Below are 20,821 nucleotides of genomic sequence, written 5' to 3' on the forward strand. Positions count from 1 at the left end.
TAGATCTACGGTACTTTTACGCCGCATCGAAAATTGCTGCATTGTGCGACCATTCTCCCACATCATAAAATTTGCAGTTGTTTTCGTCGCACGTGCTGTTGTACTTCTCTTGGTGGGAATTGAAGCAGCGTTGCCATAATATGAGGGCATAATTTCCCTTTGCAATGGGCAAAATTTCATTCCCCCCCCCCCCCCCCCGTTTTCCCGTTAATATAAGAATAATAATATTAAGTAGTATCAGTAGCAGCAGGGGTACTATTTTCGTTGGCCCGTGTTTCATACATGAAAAATGTTTTAAAAATTAATCCCACGGGTCAGATGTCTCATGTTCTAACCCTGGTCAGGCATGACTGTACAATTGCCTTTGTTTCATTGCCCATTTCATAAATTCATCATTCATCCTTATAGTTGCTATCAACCGAAGCTGTAGAAAAGTGACGTATACCTTATACTCAAATGAAGAGTAATTCGAAAAATAATGGATATGAAATTGTAGTTTAATATCTGTACTATTGGTACTATTGCTTAATCAGATGACTTCAAAAAGTTCGGTAATTTTCGCATAATTTCCCGTTTGGATAAAAATTCGGCTCAAACTTCCCCCAAAAGGGAAATTTCACTTCATGTGGCAACACTATACGAAAGAAAGCCAACATTCGAATCTGCCTGCAGCCAGAACAAGGAGGGGCCGGCTTAACATCTCCGACAGTCATTTTTTTTTCTTCTCATTGTCTTTCGGAGACGTGAGGCAATCAAGTTATCCGTCTGGGGATCCACCTACCTGCAACGTGGTTATTACGCTCGGGAAGAGGTACGCGAAACAACTTGTGAGCCGAGCAAAACCCACATCGCTATGACCCACAGAGAGAGAGGCACTCACTAAAAGGTTATGGGGACAACGGAGGAATTTTGGTCCGGTTCTACAAGCCTTACGTTGGCACGGTATGTTTGTTCCTTGTGGCCTACCCCACCTTAACCAAAATCTTTAGAACTGACTTTTGTGGGAGTTCGATTCAGTAAAATGAACTATTCTTGGTCCGCTGACAGAACGGAGTCGGTGTAAACAACTAAACGTGCCAGCTGACCTCCGTGATGGAGTGATTAGCACAGAGCGCACCAGGGGTCCCGGATTCGAATCCAGGCCTTGCCATTGGTGTACTTTTGAAGTGTCCCTTCATCATTGTCATCATATCACTCATCCTCGTCGTCGCGATTAGCCAAACGTGGTAGAAAAGCGAAGCAAAATGAACCAAATTAATCAATCAATTAGTATGGGAGGGTGTTTACTTCTTGATTACGAATTGATCTTCGCCATATTATTTTTAATAAGGACCAATTTATTTTAATTTGTGAGATCTGCTAAATCTTGTGTTCTTAAGAGAGGTATGGGTGAACGATACGAACATCATATATATGTACACAGTGCATAAATAATAGCAAAATTTCCCTTTCGCATGTTTTTTCATTCATCTTAGAAACATTTTAAGTTTGCTATAGTCTATATCATCATCATTATTAGTTGTCCCATAAAAAGCATCAATTCTCAGAAATCCTGGGAGTGATTGAATGAATAACAAAAAATGAAGATTGTCGATATTAACTTCTACACCTTAGGAAGATATAAAAAATATTTTAAAAATAATAAATGTTGCATAAATCCAAGGCATTAATTGTTCCCATGTCAAATTTAACTTATTACGCTCTCTTCATGGGTATACTTTACGTGACTAGAGAAGAGGAAATATATTTCATACTTGAGAGAATTTAATACATGAAGTTAGGATCTTCAAATTTCCGTGCAATTTTGATATTTTTCATAGAATTTCTCGTCTTGCCTGCGCTTGAAATTGAAAATCCTAACCAAGGGCATGTTTTGTCTAACCCTTAGGGTGGGAGGGGGCTAACTGGGTGGGGCTACTCCTTTGGTTTAACGTGGTGACAATAGACAGCTGGGGGATACCATCCCCCCTCACGTGAACACTGCTTAACTAACAACGTTGATACGAATAGCCTTATGTTCTGATACACCCATCGTATTTTTACTATATAATCAATTGTTTGGTGTGGATTCCACTTTAAACTGTAAGTCCAGTGCCTAGCCTATCTGTGCATGAAGTGGACTTAAAACACTAACTCAGACAAACAAACAAACAAATTGTCTGTTGTATTAGCTCCTGAGATATCGTTGTAGACGTGGACAAACTTTATTTGCAAATCGTTATTCAACGAATGGACATAACGTGGTGGTTGTCTGTTATTCTTTTGACGAAGCGACAAAAAATAAACCTCCTGGAGGAAGTTTGGTCAAGGTCTCTCTCCCTTTTTTTCATTATTTTAATGAAATATGTCAGTACGCGTGACAGGCCGGGACAAAAAATTATATGAGAGGATAGTTGCAAGCCGGACGGCCTGCTCTAGAAATGCAAACATATGTTGTCAAGGTCTCTAGGTCATGTTCTAGGCCTCTGCCGTTACGAGTATAGAAAGGAATGCCGTCCCATGATTTTTGAATGAATAATTTGAAGCTGTACGCGCGGCGGAGAAAACCGCATGCACATAGTCGTGTGTACTAATACATGATTACATACGGGGATGGTACGGAGACCGAGATAGGCTTGTGCAAATCGAGACGAGACAGACTTGTGTAAAATCGAAACGAGACCTATAGACTTACAAGGAGAAGACACGACTTTGGACCGTACTTTGTATAATGGTAGGGTACACTTTAGGTATTGATATGACAAGGTACAAGCCCACACTAACCAACCATTTCTTAGAAGAAAGTGCTTTCGAGTTTCGAAGCTTTTCACACGAAGATATTGTTCGATTGCCAAGCAGTACGGTTGTAGCGTGCCAGTTTCCAGCGTCGAAGGTTCTGTGTTCCATCCAATTCGAGTGCCCCTCCTTTTGGTATTAACTCGAGCAACTATTGCATTTTATTTAATAATTTATTTATTTAATTTTTTTGGGTAAAACTCTTTTTAAAATTCCTTTTTTCCAATTTTATTCATGAAAATGAATTTTCACGATACCTTTTTCTCATCATTTTACAAACATTTGCATATTAAATTATCCATGTTATATTCGACAACAAATTATGTATAGCGTGAAGTATACATTTTTTTGTAGAAAATTATCAAGAAACAAAACACAATTCATGCTTTTGTTTACATTTTTATTTTGTACAAGAACCAGAGTGGACATTATCGTAAAATCATGGAGAACAAAATGTTTCTCGACAATTCGCACCGCATATATAAAAAATACAATCGCCGTGGTGATTAGCCTTAGAGAGGCAGAAAAGCGACGTAAAATAACATCAATACAAGAATCAAAGTGGAACTGCGAGTGTTTACCTCAAAATTTAGGGCTCTTGACGACGGACTGACCTTGCCCGCAGCCTCTCCAGAGGAGGCTAATTTTCTCCAGTCAAAAAAAAAAACGCAGCAGAACTAGTTTTTCATCTCGCCGACACACGAGCAACGTTCTCCGCCAATCACGGGAGCGGCAGCATCCGCACAGCGTCCAGGAGAAAACAGAAAAAGAAAAAAATCGGGCTTCACAAAAGGATCAGATGATGAGATGAGATGATCGTTATCGAGGCAGAAAGTTGAAAAGATGGAAAGTCAACCAGCAGATGGCAGGGAAAGTTCAAAACCCCTTGAGCTTTCTAACGAGTTGTTTTCACTGATTCCGACCCGGGCAGTTTATTCCTTATTTAATGTGAAATCCTTTCGCTGATCATTGTGTCCACTATATCATGAACACCGTAAGCTAACATTTTACCCGTTTGATCTCCCCCGATAGCGTAATGGTTAATGTTGTCGCCTTGAAGTTCATGATTCCAGTTGCGATATCTGATCAGGACACATTTTGGTGGTTCATATATAACCTAGATATAAAGCACTATTTTCCCTTCCTTTCCCGTGTACAGTGATCGGCAATAAAATGTTGCCTGCAAGGTGTTGTGTGTGTTGCCTAACTCGACGGCGATAAGTGAATTTTAATAGCACATTTTCTGTGATAAGTTCTGCCAACGCCTTAGAATTAAGCAACACACACTACTCCTTGCAGAGAAGCGAGTAGTTCAGGATCTAGGTGTCCAATTTTTTGTGTGTGTGACTGTACAATCCGTCCTGATCATCGAGCATAATTTTATGTAGGCCTTAGAAATCAATTCGAAGCCTTCAGAGTGTAGAAGAGAAAGGGGTGGGGAGGGCAGATTCGGAGTATCAAGGAACATATTGGACGAGACTTGAATGTTGTTTTTTTCCGCAAGAATCAAAGTTAGTGCCACAACTATACATAACAATAATTTATACTTTTTATATATATTATTTTCTTACTTCTTTTTTAGATTTCAGCAAATTTTGATGCATCGCTTTTTAAAGGCAAAATACGTGTCAAGATTGCGTTCAATATCTGAAGGTATAACCGACCTTAGTTTCTCAAATACCTTCTGGGGATATTATTTTTAAGCATTGGTATGTTTTTGTGACAAATAATTATGATTATTCTATAAGCAGCAATCAAGCCATATTGTAAAAATCTAGGGTGATAGGAGGATGAGGAGAATTCCTCCTCTAGTTGCTAATTTTTGGCTATTAGGGGGCAAGTTATTAAATATCTTGATGCTTCAGTAGTAGTTCCTGGAAATTTTTCAAATCGCATCCTGTGTGTGTGTCTGTAGATTTTTGAAGAAGAAAAAAATCGGTAAATTTGTTGTGGACAAACTATACTTTACTTTAATATACTGAGTATTACCGGAAGTTACAGTAGAAATTGTGTATTAAATATCCTAGTGAAAGGTGTCATGTTTTGACCTATTTTCATCTAGAAATCTACTACAGTAAGTGGCTATTGGCATTTCCCACTTTCTTGTTGCAGTTTTTGAGGTTGTATTTGGTAGATATTAGAATTAATACAGATACTATTAAGACTACTAAATTTTACTATAATTATGTATTTTTTATGCTATAATTATTACTTTTTTATATATACAGAGTGTCATTTTAATGGCGTCCACGGACCACAGATTCGTATAGAGGACATCAAAACAAACAACTTTTCTCAGTAACATTTTTCTCGGTGCGTTGATTCGACGCTACAGCCGTTCAAAAAAGACAGTTTTGCCGCCTGGATGCTGGCAACCCAACACAGCATTTGATCGTATCTGTGACGTAATTTCCTGCGGCGAAACAGCGCACGGCAGGATTGCATGGAACACACAAATTTTGTGAAAAATTACAAACTATCAGCCACATTATTACCTGTAAACGCGTCCAGTACACCGAACATCATAGCCTACCAGCCAGAAGGGGGAAAGTGAACCAACGGTATGAGAAATGGTAAAAAACGTATTCAAAATGAAGTGTCAATATCGGATTTTATCTCAGCCTACATGTCAAATATCAACAACAATATATTTTATTGGACTTGCAGCTTACATGTGGCTGTTTACACCCAGCTACATGTCAAATATTTGCAAATTTCGTTACAAGATTGATATCTACAGGTTTGTGTCCAGATGCCTTGTGGTACGTTTGTGCTGATAACGGAAGTATCCGAGGTTCACGTTGTTACGTTACGGCTAAAACCACGTACAACCACAGTAAGAATCTAATGATGAATCAGTAGCGAATATACTGCCCTGTTCACAGTTGCAAAGTATTACATGTGTATCCGGTTCATAGATAAACACAGTCGTCGGAGAGCTTGTTTTACTACTACTTATATCCCTGTATTTTCAACCATTTTTGTCACTTGCCTCGTAATGCCCTGAATATACATTATATTATGTGTTGCTTACCTTTCGAATTTTGAGTTCTTTCATTTCTATTTTGTCATCTGTTCAGTGTGCCACAGACAACTAGTATCAGAAGGACGAAGTGGATAGACTAAATTGTAGATGCAAACTTAGTAACTAGATTTGCAAATATTTGCCATGCAAGCTGAGACAAAATTCGATATGACCTCTTCCACTTGAATTCTATTTTCTTTCTATCATTTTTCGTATCGTTTGTTTACTTCCTGTTACGTTACAGAACGTGTTTTCTCGTTTCGTTTTATGGTTCATAATGTGGCTGATTGTAGCTATGTCATTTTTCACAGAATATGTGTGTTCCTGGCAAACCTGGAACACGTCGCTTCACGACGGGATATGACGTCACAAATGCAATCAAATGATGTGTGTGGTTGCCAGCATTCAGGCGGCAAAACTCTTTTTTTAAAATTTTTTAACAACTGTAGCACCGAAATGATGCACCAACAAGAAACATGTTACTGAGAAAAGTTGTTTGTTTTTATGTCCTCTATACGTTTCCGTGGCCGTGGGCGCCATTAAAATGACACCCTATATAAAGAGATTTCTTTGGCAACCGTAAGTCAATCCTGCTGTTATCACTCTATCATGTGAAGTCAGTATTCTAAAAGAGTTGGTTAATTGGGATTCTCGGTGTGCTGCTAGCTAATATCAATTGCCCTAATGGCTTTAGCGTGGAAAAATTTGGTTGGTTCTTGGTCTGGAAAAGTTACGAAATTGTAGACGTCCTGGTAATTCTTGTTTGTTGTTTGTATACGTTTTATTGTTCGTGTTAACATGAAGTGTGTGTTTCTCGTTGCAGATATTCTTCCGGTCGGGAGTTCTTGCTCAGCTGGAGTCCCAGCGAGATGAGAAGCTTCAGGATCGGGTCATCAGGCTGCAGGCGAGGTGTCGAGGGTATCTAGCCAGGAAGAAGCTGGCGAAATTGAAGGTATATAACATCTTATTTAGTCGGAGCCATAAACTACACTGTTGTATCGGGAATCTGTGGAGCAACATCGCGCATAACGGCAGAGAAGGGGAGGAAGCAAGTGGGCGGAGCAAAGCAGTGCAAACGGTTGGTAGCTGCAGCCGCGTTTTCCCCTTACTTCCCCTCTCACTGTTCATTAGTCGAGCCCTCTCGAATCCTACTTGCGCAGACGACTTGTTTCCGTTTGCTTGCTCCAGAGGTTCTCGGGACAGAGGGTAGTGCAGAGTTTTTATTTGAAGTGTTTTTAAAAATGTGGGCTGCGAATAGATTCTACCATTACGCAACTATAGCTGGGTGTGTCAGTATCTACACTATGTTACAGTATGTGGTATCTTATATGCATCAAAATGTGCGTGTATAAACACTCCTGCAATTCCTATGTTGCTCTTGTTCAGTGGTGCTTCAGTATTTTATTGCCAAATTGAGAACACAATCTTTAAACATGCAACAGTACTGGGAGTTGTTGGTACCAGTTTTCTCAGCTTCGAACACAGAGTTGAATTGTATAGATGAATTGCACATTTGGGTCATTCCATGTCAAATCATCCAGACCATGCCACTCACCATCTCCGATTTTGATGAACTTCTGTATACTTTTAGAACTTTTGATTCTGACATTCCAAAAATGGCAATTTTATTGAGATTGGTCAAGGGGTTCAGAAGTTACCCGCTCTTCAAAATCTCCATATACGCTCCACTTTGAATGACACGCATTAGGTTATAAATGATTATATCTTCCCTCAGATTTGCCTTAGAACCTTCAATTGTTTCTTGTTTTGTTCAGAATGGTGTAAGCTTTCGTTTAAATAAGGTTTCAGATTAGTGTAACAATGACCATGTCTTTTTATGAATAGTTTTATGTTTTTATATATAAAAACAAATTACTAACTTCAACATGTAATTTCATGCATTGTTCCTTCTTCAATTTCCCCCGAATTTTATATGTAGGTAGCTCAAAGTGGGTACTAATGTCTGCGATGGGCAGTTAAGAGACAGGATGTTTTATATCTGAGCTCAACCCATTGTACTCGCAACCGCGCGGTACATAATTTCAGCGCCACATTCTAACACAGGTGGCCCAAAATGGAGGGAGGTTTCTTCAAGATTAGTGCCAAGAAAGAAGAAGAAAAGAAAAGGGTTACGGGTCCTTTCCCATTCAAAAACGCGCAGCGAAATTCCTGCGAACGCTGCTTGTCAGTTCAGCGAATACAAATTGAGAGAGCTAAGGTTATTCCCTCCATCTGCAGCCCCCCCCCCCCCCCCGCCAACGTTGGCGTTTATGGCAAGATTCCAAAATGTAAACCGACTTCCTCATTGACTGCCTCCGTATCCATCACAGCAAAATTTATTTTCATGCGGCGTTGATGCGTGCGACCTTCCATTCATACGTTGCGCTTACCAGAAGTTTTGCTTACTGTCCGTTGACCTCCTCGTCGACTGCATTCGGACATGTGTGGCACGTGTATATTGATAAGATATGTATCGATATACACATTGGCGGATCTATAATTTTGTTCTTGGAAGGGACACAGAATATGTTGCAAGCTTACAAGACGTGTTGTCCCAACAACTACATTGACCAGCATCAATCTTAATTGCACTTGCACTTACACATCATATAATGCACTAAAACACAATGCACTACTAATTACTTCACAGTATACATACTAATCAATTCAATTTTGCATTATCTTTATTGTATTATCATGATCATTATGTTGTTTTTTCTTTTTTCTTTTTATTAATTCATTGAGATGGGTTGGTTGAAAGAATGGCCCATGAGGCCGAAACACGCCTGCTTAAATAGAGACCGTTCTATTATATTCTACAATGTTCATATACGTATTTCTAGATATGAAAAAGCCTGATATATGTGTATGTGTGCTTGTGTGTGGGGGGAGGGTAATATTCAAATCAAAATACTTGCATGTGTTCGTTTTAAGCCCAGTTTGTGATCATATAAACCAACCTGGACTGAACCTTCAAAGTAGCCGAACCATTGTACAATGTACTTCCACCAGGAAACGAATCCAGGACTCTTTGATCATAATAATACAATTGGTAGTTTTTTTTTTTTTTTTGGTGAAATGGAAGTAGTTCTACAATATTTATATTGACGGTGATTTTCTGAAAAATATATGAGTTTGACATTTACTTAGTCTCAAACGTAACATCTTCCATTTAGATTATAACTATTATTACGGAGTTTTCCAGCACCGTAAAAATCAACATTAAATTATTTTTAACGACAAAAGGAAATAAATACCCGACCCTGTGGCCGAGTGGTTAGCACATCGCGCTGCGACGCCAAGGGTCCCGGGTTCGAATCCCGGTCGGGTATGGTTGTTTGTGAATGTCCATTCATCAATTTCATCATTTCATCACTCATCCCCATCTTCGCAAATTAGCCAAGAGGCACAAAACGCGAAGTAAAATAAACTAAATCAATCAATCAATCAATCAAAAGGAAATAAATATACATTTGATTTATTTTGTGATGAAACGCACATCGTATCCCCTCATAGTAAACTGCATACCTACACTTTAAAAAGTATGGAGCTGAGTTGTCACCAAAAGTGGGGGTAACAGGACATCCTTTTTGGCGTTATGCGGAATTGGCGACGATCAACACCAATTTTGGTGTCCTGTTATACCAGTTACGGTGTTACACCACTTTTGGTGGCAACTCAGTTGCACAGATCCCAGATCCGCCCTTCTTGTTTCGCATTGCGTTCATCCACTGTTGTCTTTTAATAGACTTATTTATACGTTGCTTTCTTCTTTAATTTTCAGATTCAGGACCTAGCCGTTCGGTGTATACAGCGGAATGTTAGGAAGTTCATGGCTGTCCGTGAATGGCCCTGGTGGCGCCTCCTGGTGAAAGTCACCCCACTGCTCAATGTGCATCGGACGGAGGAGGAACTACGCTCCAAAACGGTAAGGCGCCTTTCATTCTATATTATTATCCTTGGGGTGTAGTGGGTGACCTTTTCGGAAGGTTCCACATGAACGTATACATCCGGTAAACTGCATTTTTGCAGGCCAGCGAGGCTCCGGTGTCTGGATCTACAATCAGTATCATCCTCTGTGGTGCTGTTTTGTCATCATTCGTCGGTCCAATGACATAACGACGTATCTCATTTTTTTGCGAAATTGAGTTATTAACATCGTTGTGATCATACCGGTGCCCTGCATCACCTGGCAAATCGGCGTAACTCAAATCCAATTAATAAGGAAGTTATGAATATTTTTTGATTTTGCGTATCTCAATTTGTTAAAAAATTTGGTATGACATAGCGGCGTATCTTGACTTCCGTCGTTATGTCAGATAAAGTAAATCCTAAACTGTTTCGCAAGTTGGCGTATCTCTTTTTGCTTACAGCAGAAAAATGCAACAATCGGGGCCAATAAACTCACAAAGAGGAAAATAAAGAAATGCAGAAATGTATATTTCAGTATTTACAAATCAGCGGTCACAATCTTTAACAATAGCGAAACGGTCTAACAGAGGATAGTTCAACTACAGGGAAGGTTGTTAGGAAAAGAAGATTGCTGAAACCCCCCTGCACAGGCTGCACCCACAAGGGAAGAACATGTTATGTACGGAAGAACAATGAGAAATCACGAATAATTATTTTAAATGGATTTTTCGATCTTGGAAACTTGCAACGTCAAAGGGAGTACGTAGCACGACACGTTGATGTAGAAGATACGAGACAAAAAACCTCAAAACAAGCATCGAGACGTAGAAAAACACAATTTTACTATCTTTCCCTGGATGGAAGAAGGCTGAAGGTTTGCAAGAAGATGTTTTTGAATACTCTTGGAATTAGGAAACGATTTATACGTACGACAGTGAACAACATTCAAGAAACAGGCATATTACTAACTGATAAACGAGGTGGAAGATACAAACATTTGAAAGAAAATGACGAGAGGAAACGGAGTATAGTAGAAGATCACATAACTCGCTTTCCACGAATGGAGTCTCACTATTGTAGAAAATATTCAACAAAGGAGTATCTGCATTCTGATTTAACTGTAAAGAAGATATATGAGATGTACAAGGAAGAGATCGACACAACATGTCAAACATCTTTGCAAACATACACAAATGTTTTCAAGGGTATGAATCTTGCATTTCATCAACCCAAAAAAGATCAGTGTGGATTATGCATTACGTACAATGCGGGATCTGATGAAGATAAAATGAAGCTAGAAGATAAATTTAAGCAGCACGTTGCAGAGAAAAGTAAAGTGAGAGAACTGAAAGCAATAAGTAAGACTACAGCGACCTGTTCTGCTGTTTTTGATCTGCAACAAGTTATTCACCTGCCTATGTCGAACCACTCATCCGTGTTCTACAATAGACGTCTGGCTAACTACAACTTCACTGTCTATGAACTGAACACGAACAATTGTCATTGTTTCTTGTGGCATGAAGAAATCAGCAAGCGTGGATCATGTGAAATAGCAACATGTCTTTACCAGTATCTAATGAAAGTGGACCAAGAAAAGAAGAATACAGTTCACTTAAATGATGACAGTTGTGTTGGCCAAAACAAGAATAGGATTGTGGTGGCTGCGCTTATGCAAAATAAATTGTGCTCAGATTTTTTGAGCCTCATCATGGGCAAACCGAGGGAGAGACTGCGCACAGTGCAATCTCCAGATCGTTACGAAAAGTTGGAGAGATATTTGTCCCCTCTCAGCTTGTACCCATCATAAAACTAGCCCGAAGAAACCATCCTTTCATCGTGCACACAATGCAGATGGAAGATTTTCTGAATTATAAGGCAATTGCTGAAGATCTGAGGCTTTTCCAGCTTAAGAAGACCGATGATGGTATTAAGTTCAGTTGGAAAGATATTCGTGAACTACGATTGCAGAGCAACAAGCCATATACTATCTACATAAAAACAAGTTTACTGCAAGAGAATCCCGCAAAAATCGTAGTAAGGAGATGTAATACTAAAGATATAGCTGCAAGAATGTCACCTCCATTGAACAAAGAATCTGAAAATAGCGCAAGAGAAATATGCAGATTTACTGTCAATGTGTGAAGGTCCTTTTCCCGTTGTTCTAGACAGTGACTGCAAAAACTTTTACGCAAATTTGAATCACTGAATCTGTTCTCCACTCTATTCCACAAAAATGTTTTATTGATGTTTATGTAATGTAGCCAAATTATAGCTACATATACGCATGTATAGCTTTTTAATTGTACTTGTAGTGAAGAGTTTTGTAATTTGTACACGTACTTAAAGCATGTAAATCTAAAGAACTTCAAAATAAAAATAGCCATTCACTTTGAAAAAAAAGCGTCATCAACAATAAAATCATAAATATTATATAGTTTTGCTCACATTTTGACTAAAAAAGAAAATTTCTCAAATCATGAAGCTGTAACTTGATACTGATTTGCATGGCGTATCTCAAAGATATTTCTGTGTGAGTAATTATTTTGATCTGACATACCGACGTATGTCAAGAAATTATGAAATTTCAAGCATGTAACGCAACACATGTAACATTCAACCACACTATTTTACAGCAGAAACATAATACAATTTAATGACAGAACAAAATTTGTTATGGGGTAAATAGTTTTCTCACAAACATCTACGAAAGTGTGTGCGAAAACGTTTTTTGCTTCTCCTGAAAAGTTGGAAAAAATGAGATAGGTCGTTATGTCATTGGACCGACGATATGTACTGAGTGCTCCTTTACAGCCTCAGCTTTTAACCTGGATAAGGAGATTTTGTTATCAGAGACACTTGCTGATTTAATTGTGGTAAGGTGCTTGGTCAGTCTAATTAAAGTAAGTAATAAAGATATATAGGTAATAATAATAATCCGTGGTGCAACAGCCCTTGAGGTTGAGGGCCTACCTACCGACTGCCGGCCTCAATTCCACATGCCTCGGCAGAGGTGGGCGATCAACCAACCAGCTACGAGGTGGCTGTCGTTGCTGTAGGTTTTCCACGATCGGGTTACGCTACTCATTCGTAGCTTCCCAATTTCCACACGATGGTGGGTAACCACCGTTCCCATACACAGGCCGAAATCTCAGGAGAAAAGTTGCTACGCTTCCCTCCAAGCAGACTCGAACCAGCGGGCATCTCGTAGCACGAGCCCAAAGACTGCACGCACATATATAGTTAGTTAATATAAAAGAGGACTGAGTAATGATCTCATGTCATTACAAAGTGCAGTTTTCCAAAATATGGAATCTGGAGTGGAGCATCCAATGCCGACTTGTAGTAAGTTTTATTGGTGGAGGCTCAGAGCGCTTGCATACGTACCGAAATTTTGTCAAAGTCGTTATCAGCGACGACAACGACGGATTTTATACGGGCACCGATAAAATCGGGGTTCTCGCCGATATCTTGGAGGGGCGAAGGAAATGATGGGCAGCTGACTCCTTCCTCCACTTTACAAGACAACTTCTTTCTTGACACAGCTAAAATTATGTTCTGTTTTTCATTACCTGAGGTGCAGCGGGGGTTGTCCGACTGCCGATTTGTCGAGGGCAGCTCCCACTGCCACCGACCTGTCGGTGGTCGTTCCGGAAAATGTATCGTACAGGGCCACGTGTGCAGCTGTGCCATTAACCCCCGTTGATTTCTGGTGCTCACGATATCGGTGTCAGAGTCGACACCGGTTTTATCGGTGCGTGTGCAAACGCCCTTAGAGTCCCGATCAATTCCCGCGTACGGCATTTCTGCCTAATGCTATTTTGAAGTAGTTGGGTAGAAGTGCGTCACAGCCAGATTCCGACACCCCCACAGTCGGATCTGCTCTCAAGAGAAGTATGCAGATGCGGCGGATTACTTCGAAACGGTGGGCTGTCCTGTCTCCAGTGGATCTTCAGCCGCGATGTCTGTCGGAGTACAGCCCGTCTCTGTCGTGGATACGTTCTGCGCCGTCAAGGAGGGGGAATTCCAGTATGGCTTGCGGATTGAATGTTATCGGCTGGAGAGAGTAAGAGTAGTTAGCATTGTCTGTGTGCGGTTTTGCATGCTCGCTGTTATCTGCTCTGTGACTTACGCGTGCTTGTGTGTGTGTTAGGAGGAATGGACATTGTGCCAGAAGGGCGCTGGAAGGGCTGCTGGACTTTTGACCTGCGTTATCAAATACTTTTTTTTGAAGATCTAACGTGTTTAGACAATCCTACAACGTATGCTATTTCAAATTCTGAAATTTACATCTCTTAAAATTCCTTCCAGAGCATTTAAGTGATCCTTGGTCATTTCCCTTAGCATTTTTGCTAGCACAAATGCTTTCAAAAATTTTAGATTTTTTTTTTTATTTTAAAAACCAGACAATACTTGACACGGAAGCATTTCCAACGACATTCCAGTTAGCATTTGCGATGCGATGCGAAGCGTGCAGAGAACGTTACATAATATATACAGCACGAAAGGCACATGAAATGAGTTAGTATTCGGTGTTTAATAATACTTTATTCTTCCATGTGTACAATGTATAGGCTATAAAATATGTATTTAAGAAGCGCCATTGATTTGTACTACGTAACACCATTTTACAGGAAACACTATTCTTCTCGGTTGAATAGTTATCGGCTTTTAAAACTGTGAAGTGATACGTTGTTTACATCTCACACGGCCGCCATTACATCTCCACTCGTGACCTAGAGCTCGCTTCTGATTGGTTATGCTACGAAAAAATGCTATGGCAATAGTACCGATTCTATCCTCGAGAAATGCCATGAAATGTGCCATGGCATCTGAAATACTATAAGATTTCTCACTTTACCCGGTAGCATTTTGGTCATGGCATAAATGTTTAGAAAAATGCTTTTGTCTAAAGCGGACCTTCGTGTGATTTACTTTTTCTGCTAACTGGGTATTTGTGATAGCTTCGTAGTGCAATAAGCTTATTTTCTATCACAGATATCTATACAGAATTGAAAGCAAGGCTACTTTGGACGAAAGCATTTTCCTTGGAATTTTTCGTAACATTTCTGCTACGATCGAATTGTACTGTGTAAAGTGAAGAAATCTTGTAGCATTTTGATGCAATAGCATATTTCACAAATAGAATCGGTCCTAATTTTCTTATCATTTCGCGTAGTGTAACCAATCAGAAGCGAGATCTATCACGAGTGCAGACGTAATGGTGGCCGAGTGAGATGTAAAAATGCGTCACATTAATGTATTACATTTTGAAAGCCGATAGCTATTCAACCGAGAGGAATAACCTTTCCTATTAAAATGTAGTAGGTACAAATCAGTGGCGCTGATTTTTCTAAAAAAAAAAAAAAAAAAAAAGAAAAGAATTTGAGGGAAGTGTTGATGCATTGTTCACAATATTAGCGTAATTTAAATGCCTAAGGTTGGAAGGTGGAATGTTTACTAGAAATGAAAGAAATTTAATCTCGGCGAATCTTCTCTCTCAGGGGAATTCAGTATGGTCGGTTTAGGTCGTCCTCTTTCCTGACTTCTCTCCAAACGAAGAAATAGCGCTAAAATTTGTGGTTAATATGTACGTAATCTGATACGCTCGAACCCGGTAACTTCGGTAACGAGATCGAAAGTTGACCACTTAGAGCTAATCGCCCACTGAGACGCCGGAAATGGGCGACACCTAACCTCCGAGTGAAAAATTCCATGTGCCTTTTCGAGTATAGTCCGCCCATGTACCGCTCCGCCTCGCTCCGAACCACGCCGCCGAGCGGAACATTTACCATGCTCGGCTACAGCGGGGCCGAGCACGACGCTTGCCGGAGCTAAAGGAAGAGACGCGGAATTACACGAGAGAGCATTTGGAGACGCTGCCAACGGAAAATTTCCACCGTAGAAACCTTTAAGCTTGATACGCCGGAAACGCGGCAACAGAACTCAACAGACCCACATCCGACATTTCAGTGGGCGATAGCCTTTACGATAACCTGCTGGATTCTGGCACGGAAATTCCAGCTTCCGTTCCGCGCTTTTCTCAGTAGTGGGCGTTGCACCATTTGATTTTAATAGAAGCAGACAACAGAAGTTCTGTTGCCGGATATTTCCGTGTTTCAGTGGGCGTCAAGCTGCAGACTTCTGGTACGGAAATTCCGCGCCATTCGCTGTAGTGTGCGTAAATCTTAGCGCCTACTGAGACGCAGCAACAGAACGCGACAGAGCTTCTATTGAAATCAAATGGTGTAACGCCCACTACTCGCAACCAAAGCGGGAATTTCCGTGCCAGAAGTCTGCAAATTCGCCCAGTGTCTCACTGGGCGATAAGCTTAACGCCCTCAGCTAGTGAGCCTGCTCCCAGGGATCTTGCTTGCCCCCCCCCCCCCCCACACAAGAGATAACCAGAGGTTTATTTATGCAAGCAGATTAGGCTGCATCGAGAGGAGACACGAATTTAGTTCGATGGCCACGTGAGCCACCAACAGTCTCGCAGGTGGCCAGCAATATTGACATCGGAGTGACGGATCGAGAACCAAAATAGATTTGCAGAGTATCCAGAAGAACTCGCGGTGCCAGAAGGCTTTTCATGCGGGAATAGCACCCTTCAACTTCCTGGCTGCTTGATTTATTTTATCAGTGCACGTGTTGGGGGGGGATGGAGTGCACGCTTGGTCCTGAGTGCAATCGAGGCCGTGCCGCTACGCACAAGGAAGTTGCTGGGTTTCAGCAGGTTTCATTTGTAAATAGTACAAGAGAATGGAGGTGCCAAAATAGCACAATAGACAGAATAATAAATTGAGAACTGAAGTAATAACTGAAGCTGCCAGCGTTTCCTTAGTGCGAACAAGGAGGAAAAAAGAAGTCATTGAAAATTTTACTATTTCTTTTGTGATTTGATTTATTTTACTTCGCCTTTTGTGCCACTTTTGGCTAATTTGCGAAGATGGAGATGAGTGATGAGATGATGAAATTGATGAATGGACACTCACAAACATCCATGCGCAGGGGAGGATTCGAACCCGAGACCCCTGTAGCGCGATGTGCTAACCACTCCGCCACGGGTGCCCGCTACTATTTCTTGGATGATCAACGTTTCAATAAGGGATATGTGTCCAAATGGTTCACACAGTTGTGTCCCAGATTTTCGAAGAAAAGAATCTTAGTAGTCATTCCTATATTTTACAATCTCTTGGATCATTTGATGCTCTTCTCCTTATCTAGGGATAACCCCGTTAGCAGATTGTTGAGCAAAGTAACAAATTCAAAATTCTTGAATTTTTTATGACTTTTTCTTAACCTTTCTTTCCTTTTTCCTGACCCTTTCCCCCAATTTTCGTAACATTTATTTAATCGCCCCCTACTTAGGTATAGTTGGAAATTAAGAAAATATATAGGTATTTTTATTCAATGAAAAACCCTTAGCACATGGCCGGTTAAGATGAAAACTGAAGATTCAGACTTGCTTTAATTTAATGCATGTAAAAATTAATGCTTCAGGCTTCATCCTGGATGGGGAATATTCACGTAATTCTTAAACAAAGTGAAACAATCTTAACTACGATTCAATACAATTTTAAATTTACAAATATTCAATTTTATTAAATCTTAGTAAAGGTATATAACAATGTAAATTCACTATACCTCATAGAATAGCATAAATTCTTGACCACAAGCATAATTTCTTGACTTTCTTGACTGGTAGACACCTTGGTTAGGCACAACAGTGTTCACTCATTAGTCATACACAGACGTGTTTCCATGCAAGCAAAACTTGGATTCCTTCATGTTTGTTCTCCGTGTTGCATAATTCTCAGGTAGAAAACATTTTCTCATGCGCACAATTCATTGTCACTGAGGCCGACCTCTGTGGCGTTATGGTTAGCACAGCGGTCCCGGGTTCGAATCCCAGCCTGAGCATGGCTGTTCTTTGTGAGTGTCCCTTCTTCACTTTGATCATATGGTCACTCATCCTCGTCGTCGCGATTAGCAAAAAGTAACATTAAAGCGACGCTAAATAACAAAAATACAAAATGAAAAATCCACTGCGGTTATATTTATATTTTCCCCTTTTTTGCGTAGCTTTCCTTCCGTTTTTTTTTTACTAATCGTGATGACGTATAGATGAGATTCATTAGTGGACGCTAAAAAATGCACAGTTTGGCATTTATCTATCCAGTTCTTTTCACTGAAGGGGTTAAGGCTGTGACCCTTTATGATGATACTCAAATGTCAAACTAGTAGTACATCCTGGACCGCATTTAGCAGACCTACAAGAGACTGGCGTTTGGATCCACATATCCTCTGGAGCCCGTATTGTGTTGTGTTCATGAGCGTTTGTGACTGCCTCTTCATGAATTTTATCTTATCACCTTTCATCCTCATTCTCGCTATTAGCCAAAATTGGCAGAAAAGCGACGCTAAATACCAAAGATGAAATCAAATCGAAGGCATTTCGATAGAAATGAACGAAATGTTCACCTTGTGTGAAATCGCATCAGCGAAGTTGGTTGAACATATCAATCTGAGAGAGAAGAAGAGAGAATTGGGAAGCATACTCTAATTGCCCCAGGTCTTTGCCGCCAACGTTGGAAGATTGCCCCACACAAGCGATCTGTGCCTTCAAAGGATGCCGCAGATGTTCCGCCTGCTTCAGGGCTTTCGTCTTTGGAAGGGGGAGGAGCCAATGCCCCATTTCCAAAACACATCTCTTCATTAGATCTACGTGGGAAGATGGTATTCAGACAAAACTTTGTTATCAAGTCCTGATCAAATCTTTAAAACAGCATGTCAAACCTGATTGTTTAATAGTAACACGATTTTAGTTTGGGTATGATTCTGAGGAAGGCCCTGATAGAGAGTAAAACGTTACTTGTTAAGTGTTTCTTTTTTACTGAAATATAGACTGCCTCTATTTAGTGGTTTTAAGGTCATTCTGCTATAAAGTAAAATTTCTTGGTTCCTCCCCTTAATATTGTTTTATTATTATTATTATATTGGGTTTCATATAGGGCATGACTTTAGTTTGGTTTGATTTGGTGTTTTAAGTCCACTTTGTGCTCAGTAAGGCTAATCGGGACTGGACCTACAGTTTAAAGTGGGATCCGAACCACTATGTGCCTCCACCGGGTATCGAACCCGGGACCGGCATGACTTTATTATGTGCTAAATTAGCAATTGATTTAACTCACCCATACAATTAACAAGTGCGCAGGGTACTGAAAAGGGTTCGGAATTGAACCTGTATATTTAGATATTTGAACGCCATTTGGCGACGAATAGATAACATTTAGGCAACAATGCTTACAACTTATTCGTCAAATGTAAATGAATTGTAAAGGATCAGATGTCAAAACTAGTGTAAACTAGAAATTTACACATCTCCGCTTCTTAGAGCCAATCACAAAGGAGCAAAATTAACACAATCTGAATCTACAATAAAGTCAAAGGAAAACCTTGATATCTTTTACTTTTCCTTAGTAGATCTCTTCATGTAGGGTTGCACAAGTTTTCTGCAATTTAGCATAGACCCATGGCTGAGGTGCATATATACAGGGTTATTCAAAAAGAATGGTACAAAAGTAAAGTTAATTAATTTTTAAGTGAAAAGAGATACAAAAGCAATTCTGGTGGGAAAGAAGAAAGGAAGGTTGTAAATTTACCTGGGGAATTACAAATGTTGGATATGAGCACCCTGGGTAACACTGCAGATGTCTCTTCTTCGAACAGATTCTGCATTTCAATGCAGAAGGTCTGGCGTTTTGGCATATCTGCGTTTTTCAGTGCCTGCATGAGTTGCAATTTGTATGGTTTAAAGCATAGACGCTTTCTTAGAATACACCATGCAGTGGGTTGTGGCACATTAATTGCTTGGTTTGTCGATTTTCTGAGACTCATTGCTTGGTTTGTCGATTTTCTGAGACTCGTTTGAAAAGCAGCACGAATCCTATCCACTGTTTCCCTCGACGTTCCTGGTCGACCGGGAATTTTTCTACTGCACAGACATCCAGTTGATTCGAACTTCTGCACCCAGCGTGTAATGCAGTGTCTATGTGGTGGTCGTTTCTTGAATTTCGCACGAAAGTGTGTCTGAACTGTAACAACTGCCCCTGTTCGTGCAAATTCCATTACGCAATATGCTTGCTCTACCTTCGTTATTGCCATTTTAGCTATCAACAACAAGTAGCGCCTCTAACGGATTTTACGTCAACAACAACCACAGGCTATAAATTTACAACCTTCCTTTCTTCTTTCCCACCAGAATTGCTTTTGTATCTCTTTTCACTTAAAAATAAATTAACCTTACTTTTGTACCATTCTTTTTGAATAACGCTGTATTTTCAAGTCTGATTGATTGATTGATTTATTTTACTTCGTGTTTCTGCAACTTTTGCTAATTGCGAAGATGAGGATGACTTGTGATAACACACAAGAGGGTCATTCCACAGAATTTCATCACAAAAAAATAAAAATGGTTGCTCGACCATTTTTTATTTTCTTCATATTTGGTATGTTGAACCCCTTGGAAAAGAGAAGTCAAAAACAGGTTTCAAATTATTTTTATCTGTTATGGTTTTTAAGTTTCAGGGTGTCGAAAATCGCAAAATTGCGCAATTTCACGAAAAATCAGCTTTTGCAAAATATTTAATATCTTCATAACGAATGAAGATATTTTAAAAATTCCAAGTTTATTGGAATCTGCATATCTTGTAGTACTAAAAAAGTTACATGGTTAAGTTTTGTAATAAAAAGCAACCTATGATCAGTGTATCGGAAATATCAGAACAAATTGTGTAATATCGCTGAGTTTTGTTTTTTTTCATTATGAAAGGGGGACAGATAACATGTTAATTTTATTTTTATGTTGTAGTAGTATGTTAGTTAATTTACCCTAAAAATAAGCAAGTTGTTAACTGCTCCCCTTTCTGAGATACAAGAGCTTAAATATCGGAAAATTAGCAAAAAACAGCTTTTTGACCCCCCTGTAACTCAAAAGGGGGAGCAGGTAGGATTACCAAATTTTGAAGTTGCTTCATATGAGTGAGCATGTTCAAAATCTCAAAATTTGGTGTTGTTATTCAAACTACTTATGGAGATACAGGCATTTTCCTT

The 20,821-nt window shown here is 39.8% G+C and overlaps 1 protein-coding gene across 4 annotated transcripts in view; it reads left to right on the forward strand.

Annotated features, from left to right (window-relative positions):
• Positions 1–20,821, forward strand: part of Mhcl (Myosin heavy chain-like) — a 303,279-nt gene that overhangs the window by 184,113 nt on the left and 98,345 nt on the right. For all 4 annotated transcript variants that reach the window (XM_083128453.1, XM_083128454.1, XM_083128455.1 and 1 more), the window contains 2 exons: positions 6,624–6,752; positions 9,585–9,728. In XM_083128453.1, coding sequence (XP_082984579.1) covers positions 6,624–6,752; positions 9,585–9,728 — 273 coding nt within the window. The remainder of the gene's footprint in view (positions 1–6,623; positions 6,753–9,584; positions 9,729–20,821) is intronic.

This window comes from Lepisma saccharinum, chromosome 9 (genome assembly GCF_977018435.1).
Source record: "Lepisma saccharinum chromosome 9, izLepSacc3.1, whole genome shotgun sequence".
In the NCBI taxonomy this organism is placed as follows: Eukaryota; Metazoa; Arthropoda; class Insecta; order Zygentoma; family Lepismatidae; genus Lepisma; species Lepisma saccharinum.